The sequence below is a fragment of the Candoia aspera genome, chromosome 13 (genome assembly GCF_035149785.1).
Source record: "Candoia aspera isolate rCanAsp1 chromosome 13, rCanAsp1.hap2, whole genome shotgun sequence".
NCBI lineage: Eukaryota > Metazoa > Chordata > Lepidosauria > Squamata > Boidae > Candoia > Candoia aspera.
In genome coordinates this window covers 16,920,681-16,942,148 of record NC_086165.1, presented here as the reverse complement: position 1 = coordinate 16,942,148, position 21,468 = coordinate 16,920,681, and the positions used below count along the sequence as shown (strand labels likewise).

The window sequence follows — 21,468 nt, the reverse complement described above, 5'->3', positions numbered from 1 at the left end:
TGTCCATCACACTGAGCCTCAAATAAACTAACCAAAGTTAACACTATCCTGCTTTAGCCTGCAGACAGAAGACTTGCAACTGGTTAGCAGGGTAGTGCAAAGTGGAGTGGAGCTGGAGTGTTAATGCATCTTTGCAAACAGGGAGAAAGTTCTGCCCATGATACCAACTACTGCACTGCACTGCAGGCAGAAATTCTACAGGGACAGCTTTGGAACTGAGCAAAAAATGGTTGTTGGGGGGGGGGGCAATATGAGGTGCTGCCTGCTGTTTCTTCCTGAAAGCACAACAACCCACATTCAAAACAGTGGCAGCTGTCCAGCTGCCCTGGAATCTCCCATCAGGGTCACAGGTCAGGCTCCTGAGCATATCAGAGTGCAACGCCCCCTCCCCATCCAAAGTATTTAAGGAAGACAACTGCCTGTGGACACTTTTCAAACCCTTGTAAAAAATAGGAATCAAACAACATTGACAGGGGAAAGTGTGGTATATGAAATAATACAATTTGTAAAAATAATAATAATACCAATTATTATTGATATTATAAGGCAATATCATATAGATCTTGGTTGGGAAAGATTTTAAGGTGTAAATACTAATATTAGATAATAGCAAAGAAGCAGTATGTGTAAGCTAGTGAGTAACACAATGATAAATAATTAAACTAACACGGAGACAGAAAGAGACAGTTAACACAGGTAAAGGTTTACATGTGTAAAAGCCTTGGGCTAATGAGGTGGCTTACAAGTAAGAACTCTTTCAAAAGAAACAAAGGGAAGCAATTGGTCTCTAACTAATTAGCCTAACACTGACCAACAGAGGAGACATATGAACAAAGGCTCCTCCAGGGTGTGCTAAGCAAGGAGATAGAGTAAATGTAACCATATGAGATATTGTCCTATGAGGATTTCACTGTGTGAAAACCTTGGAATGTTTCAAATGCTTCAAAATAGGCTTTTACAAGCATAAGCAAAATAAGATAGAGGGGTCCAGGGAATGAGGCGGTCGGAAGATTGTGCGTCTGAGTGCCCAGCCAATGGGTAAACAGGCCAGAAAGGAGAGGGGGGAGGCTGGACAGGGAAAGGTATAAGAAAGTGTGTATTTGTAATTTTGTGTGTGGCATCTTTCCTTTTGATCGGACTCTGCGTAGCCTGGTCAAGGTGCCCACCGCGCTTTGCAAACCGCTTCAAATAAAGTAAGTTCCTTTTCAGAAATCTCTGGTCCAGTTTCCGTGATTTTCATATCTAACAAAAGGAAAATGGTTTGGGGAGGTGATAACACTCCTTAAATATTTAATGGGCTCCCACATAGAGAACCCCCACCTAGTCAAGCTTGGCTGATCTAAAATAAAAGCTAAAGTGGATTGGAATTGGATGGGACATCACCAGGAAATCCCAGGGTTGTGGAACAGATTCAGGAAAAACATCCTGAAAGAAGGCAACTCAAACCACTTCTTTCCCAGTGCCAAGAAAACTGCACAGACATATCTGTGAAATCACCAGGAGCTGAGTTTGAGCCGGATGGCCTTCTTTCCCCTTTATGCTTCAGAGAGACAAAAACTAGGCTTAAATGCTGAGGTTTTCAGAAGATTTTGACCAAAACCTTATCACCTTCTCCATCTTCTTATACAAACTTTTGGCATTTTTTTGCCTGGCAATTTGGGATTTTAAGACCCACATGGCTAGAGAGCCCCAAGTTGGGGGTAAGCTGATCTATCAGGAATAGTCTATCTGGATTTTCTGCATCAAGCAGGGCTTGGATTCCCCCCAGTTTAAAAAGAAATTATTTTGATTAGATACTTGGCAGTGATGATGACAGTGAATCCTGAAGAGGATAGATATGATATGGGTTTATTCTGTGTTTAATTTTGGTGCATCTGTATTTAAATTGTAGGTCTGTTTAATAACTGAGTCCTGTTTTTAAGTTTCATGCACATAAGGAACTGAGAACCAAAGTAATAACTTCAAACTTTGATCTCTGCTTTTTACATTCCTAAAACAAAATTATCAGGTTGCAGAACTTTGGGAACTATAAAAAAATTCATATCCCTGTGCTGCTTTTTGAAATTGTTTTAAATTACTTGGTAACCTATGAGTGCATTATAAAACTATAGTTCAGAACTGTTGCTTATTTCCATTATAGAAATCCAATGTCTCTTGGGTTATAAACTAATAAAAGAAACAAATGTTTAAATCAAGATTTTTTTTAAAAAAAATGACTTAACTTTTAGGGTCAAGAGAGGTGACTCAAAGTGCAATCCTACAGATGCATCCTGAAACATAAATGCTACTGAGTGTGCTGTGTGTAGGTTTACAACCCTAGTTATTCTGTAACCAAGAGTCAGGGTTAAAGACCCTGCAAAAAGAACACTTTCGAGGGCAGATAAACCTAAGTAAATATACCACAGTCAGATTGCACTTTCTTCCAAGGAGTATCAAGGGCAAAACGGGACAGAAATAAAATCACCAAGGATATTCCTGGCAGGATCCCTGCTGCTTCATCAAGCAATGATGCAGTGCAGAATTTGCAGCAGGTTCTGATTGCCAGGCTGAGAAAAATAGAAAGAGAAATGGATCTAAATGGATATAACCTTCTACCTGTGTTCTTGAAGGAGATAACATGAGCGGAGAACAGTGGTCATCAGGGAAATGACTTAATGATGATGTTGAATATACATAAGTCTGTGCTGATGTCATGATTACCCTGTTGGCAGTTTGAGTCAGAAATAAAGAGATTCAGCAAGTGAATATAATCTTTGGGGGGTGTTTTGTACAGTGGCGTCGTTCTATCATATCACACAAAACATAGCAGGGAAATTCTTCTGCCCAGCTCCCATTCTTTTAGGAAGGCCTGTGGTCAACTGTGGGTCCATTTCTGTTTCTCGTCAAGCCTTTGACACTGAAATGAGATCCTCTCCATCCCTCCTGAAGCTGGCAGGAAATTGACATGCTCCTTGCCCAGAGTGCCCACAAGCAGTGGTCTAAAACAGTGTTTCTCAACCTTGACAACTTTAAGATGTGTGGACTTAGACTCCCATTCTCCAGCCAGCAAGATTTCAAGAGGAAATCGATCAGACAATTAGACTAGCAGAAAGTTGTGGTTAGTTGTGGTTTTTAAAATCTATTTTAAACCTTTTGTAACCAATCATGTTATATTGTTGTTTGCTGTACACCCTGTTTTCTTGTATCAATGTCTTGCCTATGAAATGTTGCTGATCATGTTGATGTGTGCTTGACCTGGCTTTGCAAACCCATAATAAAGTATTTGGAGACTGAATTACTCTTGTGTCCTGCTTGAATAAACAAAACAATCTCCTCTTGAGAAGGGAGAGAGAAACTTTAAGTTGAAAATGGGATAAATAAATCAGAAGTTCCCTCTTAGAAATTTTTCTCCATCATGAGCAGAGGCTCTCCAGAGACACCCTAAAGGAGTTTGCTACTAGTTCTTTATTTTCCTTTAGGAACTGTAGAAGGATGAAATCACCTCCAGGAGCTTTTCCAGGTTTCAATTGTAAGATGAGATCCTTAACCTCTGCTCTAGACACAAATGGCTTTTCAGGAGATACATTACAGTGGGGGACCACCACTGGGTTATTTAATAATTCTACGTTGAAAATGCTTTGAAAGTAATTCTCTCAAATCTCTGCAGGTATTGGGCAGACAGGACTCATGGACAGCAGTTAAACAGGGACCAGAACAAGGCAGGATTCTTAAAATTTCACTGCTGCAATTAATCTCCCCCAATCCTCTCTCAATTCTTGGTCTGTTTCTGATTTTAAAATAACGTTATAGATCTTCTTATGCTCTTTGATGACTGAAAGGAACCTAATGACCTGTCAGATCAAACAGTAATGAGGGTTTTTTGTTTGTTTGTTTTAGAACAATCTGCATCAAACCAAGGCTTGGATCTCACACGAGGGGGGCTTGAGCGAGTTGATGGAATGATAGGCTAATAATGTGATAACCTGTTCAGAGGGACCAGCTAAATAAATTTGGGAGCAGAGTTGAAGGAGGGGTTCTGAATTCAACAGAGTTTTTTGCTGCTTGGAAAAAAAAAATCTAAATGTGCCCTTTTATTGTGGCCATGAGGGGACGGTGAGCTACAACTAGAAACTTAGTCATTGTTTTAGGATTCAGCTGGCAGATGAATGAGAAATGGTCATCATCAGGGTGATTTCCAACCTACAAATAGGTTATTCAATTAGCGTAAATACATAGAACTGTAATGCAGTCAATCACACTGTCTCTTTTGGAGCCCCAGGTTAGTTCAGCATTGAAGTCTCTCCTTTTTTTTTTTTTTATCTGTTCAATCCTGTCAGATTCTCGGAGACTGCCTGGACAAGTCCCTGCAGTCTTCCTGGCTAGTTTTTTCAGAAGTGGTTTCCATTGCCTCCTTCCTAGGGCTGAGAGAAAGTGACTGGCCCAAGGTCACCCAGCTGGCTTCATGCCTAAGGCGGGACTAGAACTCACAGTCTCCCAGTTTCTAGCCTGGTGCTTTCACTGCTACACCAAACTGGCTCTCAAGTCTCTCCTTGCAGAGCCATTTAGCATAATCCAACCTAGACTATCTATAAACTGGGCCAGTTGGAAGCCTGCCATCTTACAGTGTTCATCTTTAGAATGTTGAGTGTGTAAAGGGCAAACTCCTTCTTTGGGGGGAGGACACAAATTAAAACAAGTTTGTAAGAAAGCATCTGACTCCCCAGTGGGAGCATTCAAATCACCAGCCATAATCACTAGTGCATCTGGGTACTGGCAAAATGGCCAGTAATATAATTGTCAAGAAGATCTCAGGGATGATTAACTTTATTATATCTGTGTAATGGGGGAAGTTATATATTGATCAGTAACATATTGTGTGGCTTAAGATGAGACTGAAGGGCTAGAACCACGCTGGCACATGGCTCCAACATGGTCAAAGAGATGTTAAATGTTGTGGTAACCATTATGTTCAAACCTCCTAAAGGTCTTCCATTTTTTACACTGGGTAGTGCCTTGAGTGTATAGAGGGTATATCCAGATAAAAATAAATGGCGCACATTTCCTGGAGCAATAAGATACCAAAGGCACTAATATACTGTATTTCAGAAAGGAAGCACCCATATTCTTCACTTTCCAGCCAGCTATGTTCCAAGAGAGAATGGAAATTGAACCATTATCACTGGAGAATCAGTTGGTGTCAGTATCTCAACTGATGATCTGATCAGTCCTGTGGTGTCTCCAATTACAGCAGATGGGGGCTTTTCAGGAGTTTGCTTTGCAGCAACGGAGACCTGGGAAAAGCATGGGCTCACAGGTGGAACTGCCTCAATTGTTGCAGAGTTTAATGCCCTTTGAGACTAGCAGGTAGCCTTCAGTTGGAAGATTGAATGTGTTTCTTTAAGGACATTCAAATTTGAAGGAAAAGGTACAGGATGGGTGGGCTCAACAAGATTTGAGACTGAGCTTCCATAAGGATGCTTATTAGAATCTAGGAAGTTCTGTTCAGCGTTATCATGAAGGCTCCATCTTCTGATCATCTGGTAAAGCCAACTCCTCATCTCCTGAAGAAAGATGATGACACAATGTTTTAGGTGACACCAGCTCCATGAATGGCTCAGCAGGAGCAATAGTAGCTAATGAAGTTCTCCTAAGGTTATCCAGCCTTTATAAAGTATCTTCTTGCTCTACTTTGAGCAGGGATCCAACGCCACCGGTAAGTACCACTTCATCAGCTTCATAGACATTAACTTGACTTCATTCTGCATATCAGTTTTACTCCCATGGCCTGGCTTAATTAAGGACAAATAAGGAGAGGCACTCCTGTCATTAACAACAGGTTTATGATTTGGAGGACTGTGCAGTTCAAAAATAACCCAACGGGTTGCCATTCCACCACAAAAATCTCTAATTGGCAAGAAATGGTTTCATTTTAAGCAGCATAGGAGGTATCATAGCTTGCTTGAAAGTCAGTAGGATTCATTGGCCACCATACATAAATCTATTGGTGGCAGAGAAGAAGGTGTCCCGAAGGGCTTATGATTGTTCTTTGGGAGAATCAGTGACAGGAATTATGGCTATTCAAAGATAGATGAAGAGCCACCTGATTTAATTGCAGGGAGCGAGCAAGCTTTGATGAGGAACCTTTACACCTTTATTAGCCTGGGATTTATTAGCTCTCTGTCCTGAGGAATGTGGCTTTTCTAGGTTGTCTGCTTCGGCTTCCATAAAGACAGGGGGACTTTCTGTTGGAGCAAAATCCTCATCGCTGCTTTTTCATCCAGCCAGATTCTTTTTAAGGGATACTCATTGCTCAAAGGCTGAGATGACAGTTTATGTTGTCAGCAAACATTGTTTTGCCATACTGTACATTCAACTGAGCCATCCATGAGAGCAGCTGCTCCTGCTCCTTACTCTGTGCAATCTTATTCTTATTTTCTCTAGAAAAAAAAATGCGAGCTAATGGAATGGATGGAAGAATCACGAGGGGACCCTGGGGCAGAATCGGACCTTCCTTTCTTAGATAAAGTTCATCAGTTTTGGTTGTTTCACTGTCTTGGAAGAATGTTGAATACCAGGACTGGATCTGTGACCTTTTCCGTATTCTCCCAAGCCAAAAATCCCCTTTCTGTGTCTAATTCCTTCCTCCATTTTCTCTCCTGGGAAGTTACAGAAGTATAAGTTCAACATAAAAACCCAGCAGAGCTTCAATTGCACCATGGTGGCTGCCAACTTGACTTTTCTGACCATGAGAGCCAGTTTGGTCTAGTGGTTGAGGCAATGGGCTAGAAACCAGGAGACTGTGAGTTCCAGTCCCACCTTAGGCATGAAAGCCGGCTGGGTGACCTTGGGCCAGTCACTCTCTATCAGCCCAACCCACCTCACAGGGTGGTTGTTGTGGGGAAAATAGGAGAAGGAAGGAGTATTTGGTATGTTCGCTGCCTTGAGCTATTTATGAAAATAATAAAGGTGGAATAGAAAATAAAATAAAGTAAAGTAAAATAAAATAAAAGTCTCGCAGACACCCTGTCCTTGCCAATGCCTCTCCTGCCTCAGTTTCCCTGCAGTCCCTAACTTCCCTGCAAGGAAACGGGGGATGAAGCTTCATTGATTTTACACATGTTGAGGCTGTCCTTGGAGGGTATAAAAAACCTGGGACACCACTACTTTGAAACTGGTACAGCTATGGATGAGTGAAGTTGGGCCCCTCCTTGGCCTGGGAACGGTCTGAAAGCAACATCAGCAGGAAAAGGTGACATGGGCATGTTTGTTCTTGCTTAGATACAGTATAAATGGGGAGAAGTCCTTTATTGGGCCCTGAAGGCATCAAGAAAGGAGCTGACTACGTCTCTTGGTCAAGTGACAGGGTCACCTTCTCTTCCCCAGGAAATGGCTTCACAGACATTCTGAATAGTATTTCATTTATAGTTTATACTTGCTCTTCTAGTAGAACAATGTTGTCCAGGGACAACTTTGCCCCTACCCCCAGATTTCTTTCTTGGTACTTACCAGGCTTCCTGTCCCACCACACCTTTTTTTAAGTTAAAAAAAAAGGAGATGAAAATAAATAGGAAGTTGGCATGCTGCAAAGCAAAATGCCAGCATCTAGCATTATATTTCTTTATGTGGGCTATGCCTAAGTCACTTTAGCATGATGGAAAGCAGCTAGGGGGTCTTGTAAGTGGGTGTTTAGTGTCTGACCATGCCTGCCGTTTTGTGAACGTTCGTAATACAGTCTAAATATGTCCCTGGTCCAACAAGTATCCTACGCTTCTACAAATGCAACAAGGCATTCGGAAATCTCCCAATTCTGACATTTCTGCTAGTGCAGAGTACAGTCTTTTGCGGGCTGAAATCCATTTTTGGCTTTGAGTGGCATGGGCGTGGGGGACACACTCAAAAAACTTCATTGGTGACCCTAGGCAACGGGCAAGTGATGAAATATGTGTCCCTTCATTGTGATGCAAACTACCCCTTATGTACTTGTTTGCAACACCATGACACAAGTACAACTAATGGAGCTTGTGTTGTGATGTCACAATGCGTGTTTCAGGATTTTGGCATCACTGTGGCTGGGAATGGAGGCCTACAGTAGATACAAGGGTGTCCCCAGACTCCTGCTTTAAACAAAACGATGAAAGCAGTTTTGCACTGCTCACCTCAATTTCATCTTTTGGACACGCTGTGATACTGTGAGACAAACAGTACAAAAGGGGTCAGGGTTGTGTCATGATGGCACAGTGCTGCTTTCATCAAACAGATTAGTTTGACACCGCCTCCCCCCCCCCCATGGATAGCAATGGGTGGGTGGATTGATGGATGGATGGAGATAGAGAGAGAAATGATAGACAGAGTTGATATCTAAACAGAGATAGAAGAATAGAGATATACTTGTATAGATGAGAGAGAGAGAGAGAGGATAGATAGAGAGAGATGGAGAGAGAGAGAGAGAGAGAAGGAGAGAGAGATCACATGTATGTAAAGAAATGGAGATAATTTTTGTCAAATAAAATCTAGGGTCAGACATGACTCGGTGCTTGCACAGGGGACCCTTCACCTTTCACCTTTCACTCTTGTTCTGGAGCATCTTAAAAGAGGAGTTCAGATAAAAGACAGTCTCACATGGAAGGCTATGTGTCTAGCTGTGAGCTGGCGGTGAATTTTCATTTTGTGACCATGGGAAAAATGCCATTGATAATAATGGCATCATTGTTAATTAAAGAAACACTTTCAGGAGCAGAATGGCTTTTCCCGCCTACGGCATTCTCTGGGCCGAAACAGAATCACGCCTCCCTCTTTTGACAAGGGGCCAAGAGGCTCTGATTGGGAAAGAGTTCACTCACCTTTGGCTGGAAGCTGTGTGGGTGTGACGGGTGCAGAGACTTTGAAAATGCCTTTCCCCTGGGTGACAACTTCTCTGAGCCGCAAGGAAGGGCAATGAATTACTCCATCTCATAAGTTGCAGCGTCTGAGGGTTCTCCCAACCTGCCAGGTGCTCCCAACGCTTCAGGGGCACACAGTCTTCCGCCACTGGGGATAACATCTTGCAGTCTTCCATTCGTCTGGACCAAGCAGCAGATCTTTTGGTGAGTTCCTTCTTAAAGATTGGTCAGGAAGAGCAAAATGAAGCTCAGAAACTCCATGGGGCCAAGAGGACAACGGCTGCGTTTTAAAAGAGGGAGAGGGAAGTGTAATCGTTGTGCCAGGCATGCGAAAAGCGCTGTGAAGAGCCTCTGTGTTGGCTGCTTGTGTTGATCTTCTCTTTCACTTGGCCTGAGACTCCAGAACTTTGATGGAATCTGTCTCAGTTCAAATTCAGATTCATCCCTAGCGTGTACACCTGCGTTGGCTTGCGCCTGCATCAGTGTGCTTTGGTGCATGGACTGGATGTGCTCCTTAGAAAAGGAATAGGCAGAGTGTAATGATAAGCATCAGCTAAAGAAAACAGTAGCTTACCGAAAGAAGGTCAGGTAAGCAGTAATGCACCGTTCACCTGCTTCAGATTTTTTAAAGGGGAGAATGTCTTTGTAAATCACTGTCTTCCCTTTGTAATTTATTTGTTTATTTATCTATCTATCATATTTTTATTACCGCCCATCTCCCCCATACAGAGGACTCTGGGAGGTTCACAATAAAACAGTTTAAAATTCTATCAAATCATGAATAATATCATTCATCCGTCAATATTAGTATCAACAAATGTAAATATAAAATGTAATGAGATCCAAGTAATACCTGTGTGATCTCTTGCTTCTTCTGTTTTTGCTGTGTGTGTGTGTGTGTTTTCCCCATTCCATCCAAAAAATCCATTAAGGAAGGAAAGAGACTGAGAGCATTAAGTTCTGTCGGGAAAATCCCCCAGAGCAGGATCAGATATGGAAGTGAAGTCTGCTGCATCAGGGAAATGGAGGGAGGAAGCAGGACAGATGAAGATTTTGGCATATCCCTATAACGAACCATGCTTGATATTTGACTTTTCAGGCTTGTGCAATACACTGAATCAGGAGTACACCAAATGTGTGGTCTGCCTCACATGCTCAGCCAGGGGAAAACCCCACCAAAATTAACAGAAATCAAGCTTAGAATATTGTGTATCTGACACTTCAGCTCTTTACCTGACTGTGTTGTGTGAACACAGCTTTTTCAGTGACTTTTTTTTTTTTTTTTACTCTGGATACTAACTCTTAAGAGCTGCAGAGGCAGGCCACAGCGGTTCATACTCAGGGTAAGATGTAGGCTGAAGATCATCCTTGCAGATGACAGTGGAATAAAAATGTAATGAATCAAGGAAGGCATAGATTAGAATTAGACTTACAGAAGAAGAGAGAGAACGTCATGTGCCTCTTTCAGTTTTGGTTTTTGTCCAAGGGACAATTTTTTTTTTAGTCATGCAATATGAACTTTGAGTTGTAAAGAAGGTAAAGTCGAGGAATGTAGCAAGAATGGAAGTGATTACAGAGGTCACTGGCCAAGAGGATCTGTGGCTCCCTGCCACAGGCAGCAAGGCTGAGATGGGGGGAGTGTCCTTGAAAGGCACCCCAGGCAGAATTCTCACTCAGAGCAGGCAAGGAGGGCTGGGCCATTGTCGACTGCAGAGAACTGCACCTAAAGCAATGGCCAGAAAAAAGCTTGAACAACTCTCTTCCTCCAACCCCTTCCCTTTCCTTGTCTATCTCCTCCTCCTATACATTTCTCCCCTCCCCTCCCCCTCCCTTTTCTCCTTCTCCTTCCCATTTTCCCCTTCCCCTTCTCCTCCTCCTCCTCCTCCTTTTCCTTCTCCTCCTTCCCCTTCTCCTCCTCTTTCTTCTACTTTCTCATTCCTCCTTCTGCTCTTCACCCAAATTTCGGCTCGCCACAGTGGCATGTTTCTCTCCCTTTCAAAATTGCTGAAGATGGCATGTCAGGATTTGTGATTTTGGTTCTGTGTCCAGTCCTGCCTGTGCTAAGATGGGAGAACAGGAGCCAGGAGGTGGACTAGGTGAGAACTCCAGTGAATCCAAACATTTGGGTCATGGAATTTGCTGCAATACAATGCTTCTTGCCCTTTTTTCCTGAAAATAGACAGAAAAGGAGAATGTTTGATTTGACAAACTTTCGGCTATGGCGTCCTCTGATTAGCAGAGGCAGGGAACCATCAGCACTGTCTGAAAGTGCATTAATCGCTTGGTTCAGGTCAAATAAACTACAGTTTGTGCCACATGCTGTTATAAGCCAGGGTTAGACTTAGACAGCCAAAAGTGTCCACAGGGGGTTCAAAATAGTCAAGATGGAGGGTCTGGTTGTATGATTGAAGCACCACCTAATTTTTACCTGTGACACACATTAAAAAGGGGCAGGGCTTTGATAGCACTGCCATCACCACCATCTTGATTTTTTTGGCACTCCTGTGGATGTCCCACTCTTGTGTCCAGATGAAACTGCTGCTTGTGGATTCTTGCACTGTCCTTTCTGCATTAGCTTGAGTGTTCAGGTCTGCCTGAAAAGGAAAAATTATGTTTTCTATTAGATGATCACGCCATTAATCTCTCCTTAAAGGTAGCTGAATTACTTATGCGTGTTACCTTTTTTTTTTTTAATCTGGTCATGTCCAATTCTTGGAGACTGCCTGGCCCAGTCCCTGCATTTTTCTTGGCAAGGTTTTTTGGAAGTGGTTTGCCATTGCCTCCTTCCTAGGGCTGAGAGAGAGCAACTGGCCCAAGGACTAGAATTCCCAGTCTCTGGTTTCTAGCCCGGTGCCTTAACCACTACACCAAATAAGGACATCCTAAATTGTAATTAATATTGATAGATTTTTTTTTCTTTCCTTTCTCTATTTTCAGTACTTTAAGCTATCTAAATAATAGAATGTTAATAATCTCTAACCATATCATATAAACATCATTGTATTGAAACAATACAATGTATCAAGATGTGTAACACTATAACAAAAAGGAAAAATAAAATAAAACAGTTGCTGAATTGCAGCCTTTTCCAAACATGATCAGGAAGGTCTGGGTTTGAATTTGACTCAGGCGTGGGAGTCTGCAGGCTCCTGCTGCTTTCAACACAACACAACACATACAGCATTGCACTGCGAGCTCCGCCCCTTTGGGGGGCATGCATATGACATCTTGTGACTGTCTCTCTTGGGTAGATTTCTTTTCTCTCTCTCTCTTTCTCTCTCTCTTTTTATAGCCTTTGGCCTTCTATAAAATCAATCAATCAATCCAACCAACCAGCCGATCAATAAGTCTGGTTTCATACATTGTATTAAGCTCCCCAAATTTAACTAAGATTAGCCCTAACTATATTTAATATGGTGTAGGAATGCAGCCACTGTGTTTTTAACTGACCTGGTGAAATGTGATTATGTTCCTATCTAGAAAGTAATCATTTCCAAGGAAAAGCAGATTTGCTTTTGCAAGCCTTGTGGGTTTTCTGCAATAGAGAGAGTCCATTGCAGTAGTTCTTAAACTGGGAGGAATTGCCCTCAAGGGAGAAATTGCGGCATATCTTGGGAGCAATGGAGCCATTTGTAATGGCTTGTTCATGGGTTGAAGATCCAATTTGGAGTTGCGACAGCTCAGATGCTTGTGCAAAAAAAGTCCGTTTTTTATTTTTTGTGGGGGTAATGGCATTATTTGACACCAGGAAAAGGGGTAATGGAGTCAAGAACCACTGGCCTATTGCTAGGCTGACCATCCTCAAGGACTGAGCATCGTGGTTTCTCTCTTTCCCCAGCTTCCACTTGAGGATCCTTTGAAAGAAGAGCTTCCCCTTGAAGGGTGCTTCAAACCATCATGGGGATATTTTGGACATCCTTATGTTTCCTGGTATACGGTGAGCTCACTGCGTGTCAGCCCTTCAGGGTAGACCAGATCAAGAAACACACACACCAGGAAGACCAGAACTTCACTTTACTGAGATAGACTATAGTAACAGCATCTTGAAAGCCTGATTGCGTTTTACTTCCCCTCCCCTTTAAACCCCCATTGAGCCAGGGAGGAGCCAGCCTGAGTCTCTTCTTAATACTGTCTCCCTTCCCAGGACTTAAGGAATGATTCCGTCCTGTTTGTTCACATAATGGTTTCTGAATGTTTGCTTCAAGGTCACATCTGTGACTCTCTACATATAGTGATAGCAGAAATATGGAACTGTATATGCTCCCTTGCAGGAATACTTTCTACAGGTAGTCCTCAGCTTAAGACCATAAGTTTAGCGACCGCTCAAAGTTACAAAAGCACTGAAAAAAGTGACTTAAAACCACTCCTTGCACTTATGACCATTGCAATGTCTCTGTGGTCACATGATCAAAATTCAGGTGCTTGGCAATGGGCATGTGTTTACAATGGTTGTAGCATCCTGGGTTCACGTGATGCCATTTGCAACCTTCCCAGCTGGCTTCCAACAAGCAAAGTCAATGGGGGAAGCCAGCTTTGCTTAACAACCATGTGATTTACTTAATGACCATGGCAAAAGGTCATAAAATTGGGTGTGACTCACTTAATGACTGCCTCACTTAGCAACAGAAGTTCCAGTCCCAATTGTGGTTGTAAGTCGAGGACTACATGTACTTTTCACTCTCCAAGGCGCTTCAGCTATTGGGTATTGTAAAAAAAAGTGCAGTCAACCAATAAACCCATCAATAAATCAGTAATTGTAAAGAGAAGTATATTGAGGCATTGTGGTAGCAATCAGATGAGTTCTCCTATGCAAGTCTCATTGAGGTACAAGGTTGATGTGTTTCATTTTGAGCTTGTTCAAGGAAATGCTGCAGTGATTGGACTCTTACTCATCTCCCTGTATACCACAGATGCACTAACTGAGGCTGAAGAGCTGCATGTAGACCTCACCCTTGACCCAAACTCAGCTCGCTTTGAGATCTCTTCCCAATTTCTCCCTGGCTCTGCCCACATGAGTTATCATCCATCCATTCCCAGTGTGTGGCTCCTATAGAGTTCCTACCCTAAGTCAATGAGTCAGGGTCTGAAATTCTTTGCTCTTCAAAAGTTATTGGCTATCATTTCCTACAGTTCAATGGTCAATGCTGAAAATGTCACGAGATCTGACATCTCATGACCTTGAGGTTCTCCAAACATGGGAACACAACTCATAAACCATGTCATAAAATTTTTCAGCCTTGCTGTATATCTAACTCAGCACTTCACACCCAGGGCTTCCTGGACTATAATCACAGTGTTCGTTTGATTAGAGTTAGCTAGAGTTTCACAAATCTCCAGGAAAGAAATACTTGGTACCAAAGGCCAACATGATCCCCAAGATCATGTGGGGACAGTTTGAACTATTACAGTGATATAAAACAAATATAGATTTGCTCAGACCACAGAATATGGTCTCTAGATAAGGATGGGCAAGAAGTTTGTATAAAGTCCCAGGCATCTTCAGTGCCTTATAATGGCATAGCAGGTAAGGACCACTTCGGAATGTTTGTGCACTGGAACACAAGATGGGTATTTATTTTTATCTGAGATTGTTAGAAACCTGGTCAGAGAGGAGAACCTTTATTAATGCCATTATTATTTGTGCATATTTTTAGTCTTTAATGCAACCAATAGTATTCTAGCAGTACAACATGAATCCTGCAATAGAGAAATCGGTTACAGAAAACAGCTCCAGATCTGTTCACATGACACATTTGTCCAAGTCAGTGAAAGACTCACAGCACAACAGACTAAGCTCAGTTAGTTTAAATCTTGGTCAGCCTTTTTGTGTCTTATCCTGTTGTACAAACCTAGCACTTTAAGTTAGTTTAAGATTTACTGTATTTGCAAACCCAGTGAATGGATTCATTTAGGAAATGAATGAAATGTGTTAGGTAAATGCAGAAGTCCAGCACACTTTTTTTTTTTGGTTCTCTCACTGGCCAAAGAGCGAGGGACAAAATTCATTCCAAAATTAATTACAATTGGACAAAATGTATATTTCTCTGCCAAGTTCTTTTTCTGTCTTTTCTCTTTTAAACATATTTCCCCCCTTTTCTTTGAAAAGGAGGTCAACTTGCCCTCTTGGCTTCTAGCAACTGGCTTTATCGTTTAGTCTGGAAGGCACATTTCATATTATGACTAAACAGGAATTGTTTTCAAGAGCAAATGGATCCCCACCCCTAAATTAAGAGAATAACAGACTTCCTGGAGTCCATGCCTGTCAGTGTGTTCTGGGATAAAAGAGATGGAAGTGTGCAAATTGTTGCACAAGTCTCTTCTTCATCCACACATTAATTGGACTAGATGACAGCTACAACTTGTTTGCCTGCAACTTTTTGTGTGGTGGGAGGGGAAGACATCCTGTAGTCCCCAAGGCCTTATTTTGCAATTCTTGCACCCCTCCGAAGCATTTGTGGTGCAATTTCTCACCAGGAAAAAATCTGTCTGTCTGTCTGTCTGTCTGTCTGTCTGTCTGTCTGTCTGTCTATCTATCTATCTATCTATCTATTTATCTATCTATCACATTTTTATTACTGCCCATCTCCCCTGCCCCAAAGGAGGGACTCTGGGCAGTTTACAAAGAATACTTAAAACTATAGTCTACAACCTTAAGATGTTGGACTTCAACTCCCAGAATTCTGGGAGTTGTAGTCCACACGTCTTAAAGTTCTCAAGGTTGAGAAACACTAGTCTACAATAAACATTAATGGTATTTTAAAAATGACAAAAAGAAAGAAAAGCTAACCCCACTGTCAGATCTTTGAGGTACTCCAGGGCAGGAAACAGACACCATAAGGACTACTGGAACTCTACTTCATTCTTGCAGGTGTATTAACAGAATCTTGAAGGTCTGACAGAGTTTCCTTTTCCCTCCCTTTTATACCAAGGAGAGTGAAAGTGGTGCAGTCTTGAGTTTCTTTCTCACCTCCTCTTCCCTTCCGGGGCCAAGCTGATGTTTATATAATGGCTGCTGCATGCCTTCTTCAAGGCTATCTCCATATTCCTCTACACCCACCTTTCTCCTCCCTCCCCTGTAGCCCGCAGGTTGCCCCCCAGAGCTTCTTACATTCTTATTCTGATAGCCTGTCCACTCAGCAGTATATAGAACAGCATGACAGAGATGGGACATTTCTGGAAACCTGGCTGAATCTGAGCCACCATCCAAGGCCTTCGGACCTGTGGGATCATGTGCAAGGGCGCTGTCCTTCTTTTCAAGCTCTACGCCTTCTCTGAAGCTAGTGTTCTCTTCTTTCACCTACAGCAAGAGCTTTCGGGGAGGTGCCTCCCAGCTGTTCTGTTGGCCAAGGTTGCTCAGTTTTCACAGAACCATTAAAAGTTAGTGCAGGGATGTCATAAAGAATAGAGAGAATAATGAAGCACCTGTCAAGAGAGAGAGTTTTATTAAGAAGAGAATGAAGAGCTCAAAAGCAGATCACTCATATTTTAGCGTGCCAGGTTCCATCAAGATGCTAAGTCTGAGTGTTCATTCCATGTGCAATGTTCAAATAAATAAAACTTACAATGTCTTAAAGAGATGGCTTGTTTGGAACAACCTGCAAAGGTAACACTGGGTTCCCCCATCCCCCACCCTCTACCCCACCCCATTTTAGCCTAGACTGGTGTGTTGTGTGAATCCATAGAAGCACCATCAACACTTACCATGTCCTGGTTTCTAACCTAGCATTGAACACAGAGCTGGGTGTCCTGGCTGTGATCAGCTCAGAACCCCAGAAGGACTCGGAAGGCCTCACCGGTCCTCCAGAAGACACCGTGCCTCCAGAGATGCTGCAGGAGATGCTGTGGTTTTTCCGAAGAGAAGACTGTAAGTCCTTCTAAGACTTTAACTACAGAATTTGTTTTAATTAATTAATTAGGCTGAGTCCTGTTAGCTTAGGCTTTGGATCTGGAGTGGGATCTGTTAGGGTTATGGGGAGCATGGTGGGTGTTTCAAAGAAGCCATGAAAATGAAAGAATTTGCAGCAATTATCGACTTGGGCTGAGAGCTTATTCCACTGGCTGGACTGACCCATAGTACCAGGCTGCCATGTTCCTGCATTCACACAAAACATTTAGGCATGCTAAGGTGAAATGTGCTATCTGAATACTGCCGTTGTTTGCTCAGTTTTGACTTACTATGCTGTGGAAACACAGCTGCTGTGGTTGGTTAAATCTTAATAGCTGGGCATGCTGCATGAATTTGTGGTTGATTCAAAAAATGGTTGAACAAATTGGGGCTTCGCACCATGTGCAGGTCAAAGGGCAATCTCTTATTTTAGCTGGAAAGCAAAAGCACTATAAATTAAGTTGCAACCATATTCACATTTAACACTGAATCAGGATTTCTTAAAGCCTTAGTTTTGGAAAAAGCCACCTCAGCCTGAGTCTCACATAAAATTAAGTCACATTAAGTGATTTTTACACTTCAGGGCTAGTTTTAATTTAATTTAATTTAATTTAAAAGTTAAAGTTAAAGTTAAAGTTAAAGTTAAAGTTAAAGTTAAAGTTAAAGTTAAAGTTAAAGTTAAAGTTAAAGTTAAAGTTAAAGTTAAAGTTAAAGTTAGGGCTAATCCTAAAGAAAAGAATTCACATTATACCTTAACATGTGAGATGAATCTAGCCGTTCTCTAGTACAGAGTTTCTTAACCGTGGCAACTTGAAGATGTGTGGATTTCAGCTCCTGGAATTCCCCAGTCTTCAAGTTGCCACGGTTGAGAAACATTGCTCTCATATAAGATATGAACCTACAAAACCGCCACTAATATTATGGGGCTGATTAGAAAGTTCTTACAGAGTAATGGTTTCCTTTTTTCGGCTCACAGAGTTTCTGCATGGGCAGATATCTAACAGGTATATCTGCCCCCTCCCCACCCTGCAATTTTTCTGGGTCAAGCTGTTAAGGGGTGTCATCTTCCAGGGTTATCATGTCAGGACAACAACATGCCATACGGCTACAAGACGGCAGCAAAGAGATTCAAGAAACTAACTCTTAACTGCTGACAGGGCCATCAAGATTTTTGCAGCCAAGATCTGCCTATATGAAACCACGTGGAATAATTAACCCAAGTTGCTGCAGTGAGAGCCAATTCAGCGAAGTAGTTACTGTAAAGTGTTGAACTAGGAGACCCAGATCCAAATCTCCCCTCCACCATGGTGGCCCAAAAGATGCTTTGGACACTTTCATTTAGATGAACCTACAGGGACATCCAGAGGCTGTCAGCTCTTCAAGGGAGGCCAGGTCAGGAAAGACACCCCAGAAGGAATCCAAGAATTCTACGTACTTTATTGTGTATTTATTTATTATTCAAATTTCCACTACTTCCCATCTCCCCCCAAAGAGGGGGACTCTGGGTGGTTACAATAAAATTATCCCTTTAAAACCTCAACATATAAAGTCAACATCCAAAATACTAAAATAATAAATAAATATAAAATCCAAGTGGGAGAATATACATTCGGTAGGGAGAACTCTATGCCACCAGCCACCCCCAGGAAGAGCTGTTTCCCTTCCCATCCCAGGTGAGGCGGCAGAATTGTTGTAGGTATAATAACAGAATCTTGAAAGCCTGATGGAGTTTCCTTCTGCCTGCTCTTATACCAAGCACAATGATGTTCATAGAACCACAGAATCACAGAATTATACTATCATACTATCATAGGGTTGGAAGGGACCTTGGGCGTTTTCTGGCCCAACCCCCTGCCCAAGGCAGGAATCCTCATACCATCTCGGACAAATGGTTGTCCCATCTTTTCTTGAAAACGTTTGAATCTTTTGAATCTCCTCCTTGTGCTATCTCCTTTCCCAAGGCTGAAATGCCATTAAGTGTCTCTTATCTCCTAACAGTTCTTGCATTCCTTTGCCAGCTTTACCTCTGCGTTGGTCTACAAGGGGCAAGTCAAAAAAGTCCACAGGGTGGCTGCAGCCGTGCGATTGAAGCTCCACCCCAGAATGGAGGGCACAGCTATTGTGATTGCAGCTGCCATCTTGACTTTTTTGACTTCCCCCTTGCCTTCCACAGATGCCCTACCAAGATACCTCCCTAGTGATGGGGGTGGGGGCAAAATTGGAAATGGGAGCACTATACAAATTGCCTTAGCCCCTGGACAATATTAACCGGTCAAAATGAATTTCTTACTATTTTCTCTTTCAGCATCTGCATGGAATTACTGCATCCTGTGCCTTTCGTTTCTCGTTCTGCTCATTGGCATAGTCCTCTTGGGAGCAAATATCAGGGCCAATAGGTATGAACAAGTCAGATTTTGGGGTGGTAAGGCTGGGTCTTGGCTGGCATCCATCAGGTCCCTCAGCTTCTGAATACAGGATTCCTCAGTGGCCAAACGAATCCACTTTCTGAGTTTGCACAATGTATTGAACTGCAGGTTAGGGTTAGGGTGGGCAGAACAGACAAAGGCACAAAACCCACCATGGTTAAAACTAACAAAACTTTGCATGTTGTACAAGTAGAGCTGCAAGTTCTTTTATTAACTTAGTTAAGTTGCACTAACCTGGCCAACTCTGCTTATCTTTACAGTAGAGTTAGAGTATACTGGAAACCATTCTCCCTCCCCAGGAAGCATCATATGTTATAGTTTAAGAGGAATCCAGCCAAAGTTCATAAAGATGAGAATATTCAACATGCGCAACTTCTTCTGAGCCAGTCTGGTGTAGTGGTTAAGGCACCGAGCTAGAAACCGGGAGACCCTGAGTTCTAGTCCCACCTTGGGCACAAAGCCAGCTGGGTGACCTTGGGCCAGTCACTCCTTCTCAGCCCTAGGAGGCAAGCAATGGCAAACCACTTCTGAAATCTTACCAAGAAAACTTCAGGGAGTAGTCCAGGTAATCACTAGGAGTCAAAAAACAGACTTGAAGGCACAGAGAACTTCTTCTGGTAGAGATTGGACAGATCAAGCCAATACTATATTTGTAGTGTGATTACGCTAATGTAAACCCTGGTTAGTTCCATCCTGGCTTCCAAACTTTCCCCATGTGTTTGCATGCTTATTTAGGGAGGCTTTTAAGTCCCCCTTACTGCCAGCCATCATATCTGGAGGGCATTGCTTGGAGAAAGCTTGCTGTGGTCAATTGACATTATTGTTTTCCCCTCTCCACAGAAACCGGAAGGACCTGCTCCTACACAAACAGGGCTACGTAGTCAGCCTGCCCAATGAGGCAGAAACGAAGCAAGCATTTGTGCTGTTAAACAAAGAGAATTTGGATCCTGCTGGAAAAGATTTGCTTCCAAAAGGACCAAGCTCAGGAGAGGTGATGATACGCTGGAAGGACGGAAACACAACAGCCCTGTATGCTGATGCAAATGAAGAGGAGGCATAGCACCTAATGTCAGCATTCTGGATTTTGTGAGACCAGTCAGGACTCCTGGGCTGTCACCATTTTTGGAATGCAGGCCTCAAAGCCAAATTCATTAAGCGGGATCAAAGAGCCGCAAAAAGCAGAGACACACTGGCTCCCTTTGTGTTACAAGTTACACAAAATATGTAATCCACCACAACTTTTCATGTGCCGGCTGCTGTTTTCACACATGTTGAACTAGGACAGCCTAGTGGCTTCATACAATATGCTAAGCCTGGTCAGTTGGTTCACATTAGTGTTAACCTTGATTGGTTTGTTGGTGTCTAGTGGTACTGTGTCCAGGGTGCCGGTAGGGTCAAACAAGTCAAGATGGTGGCCGTGACAGGGCGATCCAAACAATGCTCATAAAAACCAGGCAGAGCTTTGTTTGGACAGTTTTGGTTACCATCTTGATTTGCTTGACCATGCTTGGGGAGACCCCGATGCCAACCTAGCTCAGTTAGTTATTTGAGTAGTGCTTGAACCCCAAAAAAGGGCTAATTCAATAACCAATTAAGGATACTGTGTGAAAGATAGCCTGGGTGTGTGACCAGAATTGCTTTGCTGTGTTTCACTGGCTTCTCCAACAAATCTGTCAGATGAGCTGGAAAGAAGTTCAAGGTCTCTCTGATTCTGATTCTCTCTGATTCTGTCAAGTATAAGTTCCCCTACTGGGTGCCCTGCAAATGAGGTGCATCTACCACTCCCAAAATTCCCACTCAAGATGGGTTTTAGTTGAGAATGTAGAAGGCAGGAAGGGTGATATACATCGTGCCATTTTAAGGTATCCTGGGAAATCTAGTCTGGAAAAGGTGGAGAACATTCTTTGTTAAGGATCATCCCCCCCCCCCCATGCCAATTAAGAAAGATTGAGCTATTTATTGATTTTCAGGGTTCCTGGCAAGACAAACTTTGAACCCAGGCCTTCCAATGCCTTGTTCAACTTTGATTCATAAATTTGCTGGCTTGAAAATCCAGTCAACTCTTTTTTCCAAATAAGCTACAGCAGATTCACCTAAAGAAGGGTGTAGAATTTTAAATGAACTTATAAACAGCCAGCAAACATGTACATGTACACAGCTCACTCCCCCTTGCACGGTGTTATGTAGTTGGGTCATGAAACGTCTGCAAGGAATCAGCCAAGCCCAGTGAACCCCAAGAAGCCAACTGTTCAATCCTGAGCTACAGATATTCTCTTCTATAGGTGATATGGGTATGGTG

The 21,468-nt window shown here is 42.6% G+C and overlaps 1 protein-coding gene across 2 annotated transcripts; it reads left to right on the top strand.

Annotated features, from left to right (window-relative positions):
* The first annotated feature begins 8,885 nt into the window (after positions 1 to 8,885).
* Positions 8,886 to 20,884, top strand: SLC51B (SLC51 subunit beta). Of its 2 annotated transcripts, none has more exons than XM_063314408.1 (5): positions 8,886 to 9,062; positions 12,697 to 12,795; positions 16,582 to 16,722; positions 19,049 to 19,139; positions 20,010 to 20,884. In XM_063314408.1, the coding sequence occupies exons 2-5, from the start codon at positions 12,756 to 12,758 to the stop codon at positions 20,227 to 20,229; spliced, it is 492 nt and encodes a 163-aa protein (XP_063170478.1). In that variant the 5' UTR covers positions 8,886 to 9,062; positions 12,697 to 12,755; the 3' UTR covers positions 20,230 to 20,884. The 2 variants fall into 2 exon arrangements, with proteins under 2 accessions (XP_063170478.1, XP_063170479.1); XM_063314409.1 differs by lacking the exon at positions 8,886 to 9,062 and adding an exon at positions 9,427 to 9,446.
* Positions 20,885 to 21,468: the final 584 nt, after the last annotated feature.

Bases quoted from the DNA above. Each gene is read 5' to 3' on its own strand.
- SLC51B (XM_063314408.1), top strand. From the start codon at position 12,756: ATGGGGATATTTTGGACATCCTTATGTTTCCTGGTATACG. The intron at 16,723-19,048 runs GTAAGTCCTTCT...TTTCTCTTTCAG, and splicing joins GTTTTTCCGAAGAGAAGACT to CATCTGCATGGAATTACTGC. The intron at 19,140-20,009 runs GTATGAACAAGT...CCCTCTCCACAG, and splicing joins GCAAATATCAGGGCCAATAG to AAACCGGAAGGACCTGCTCC.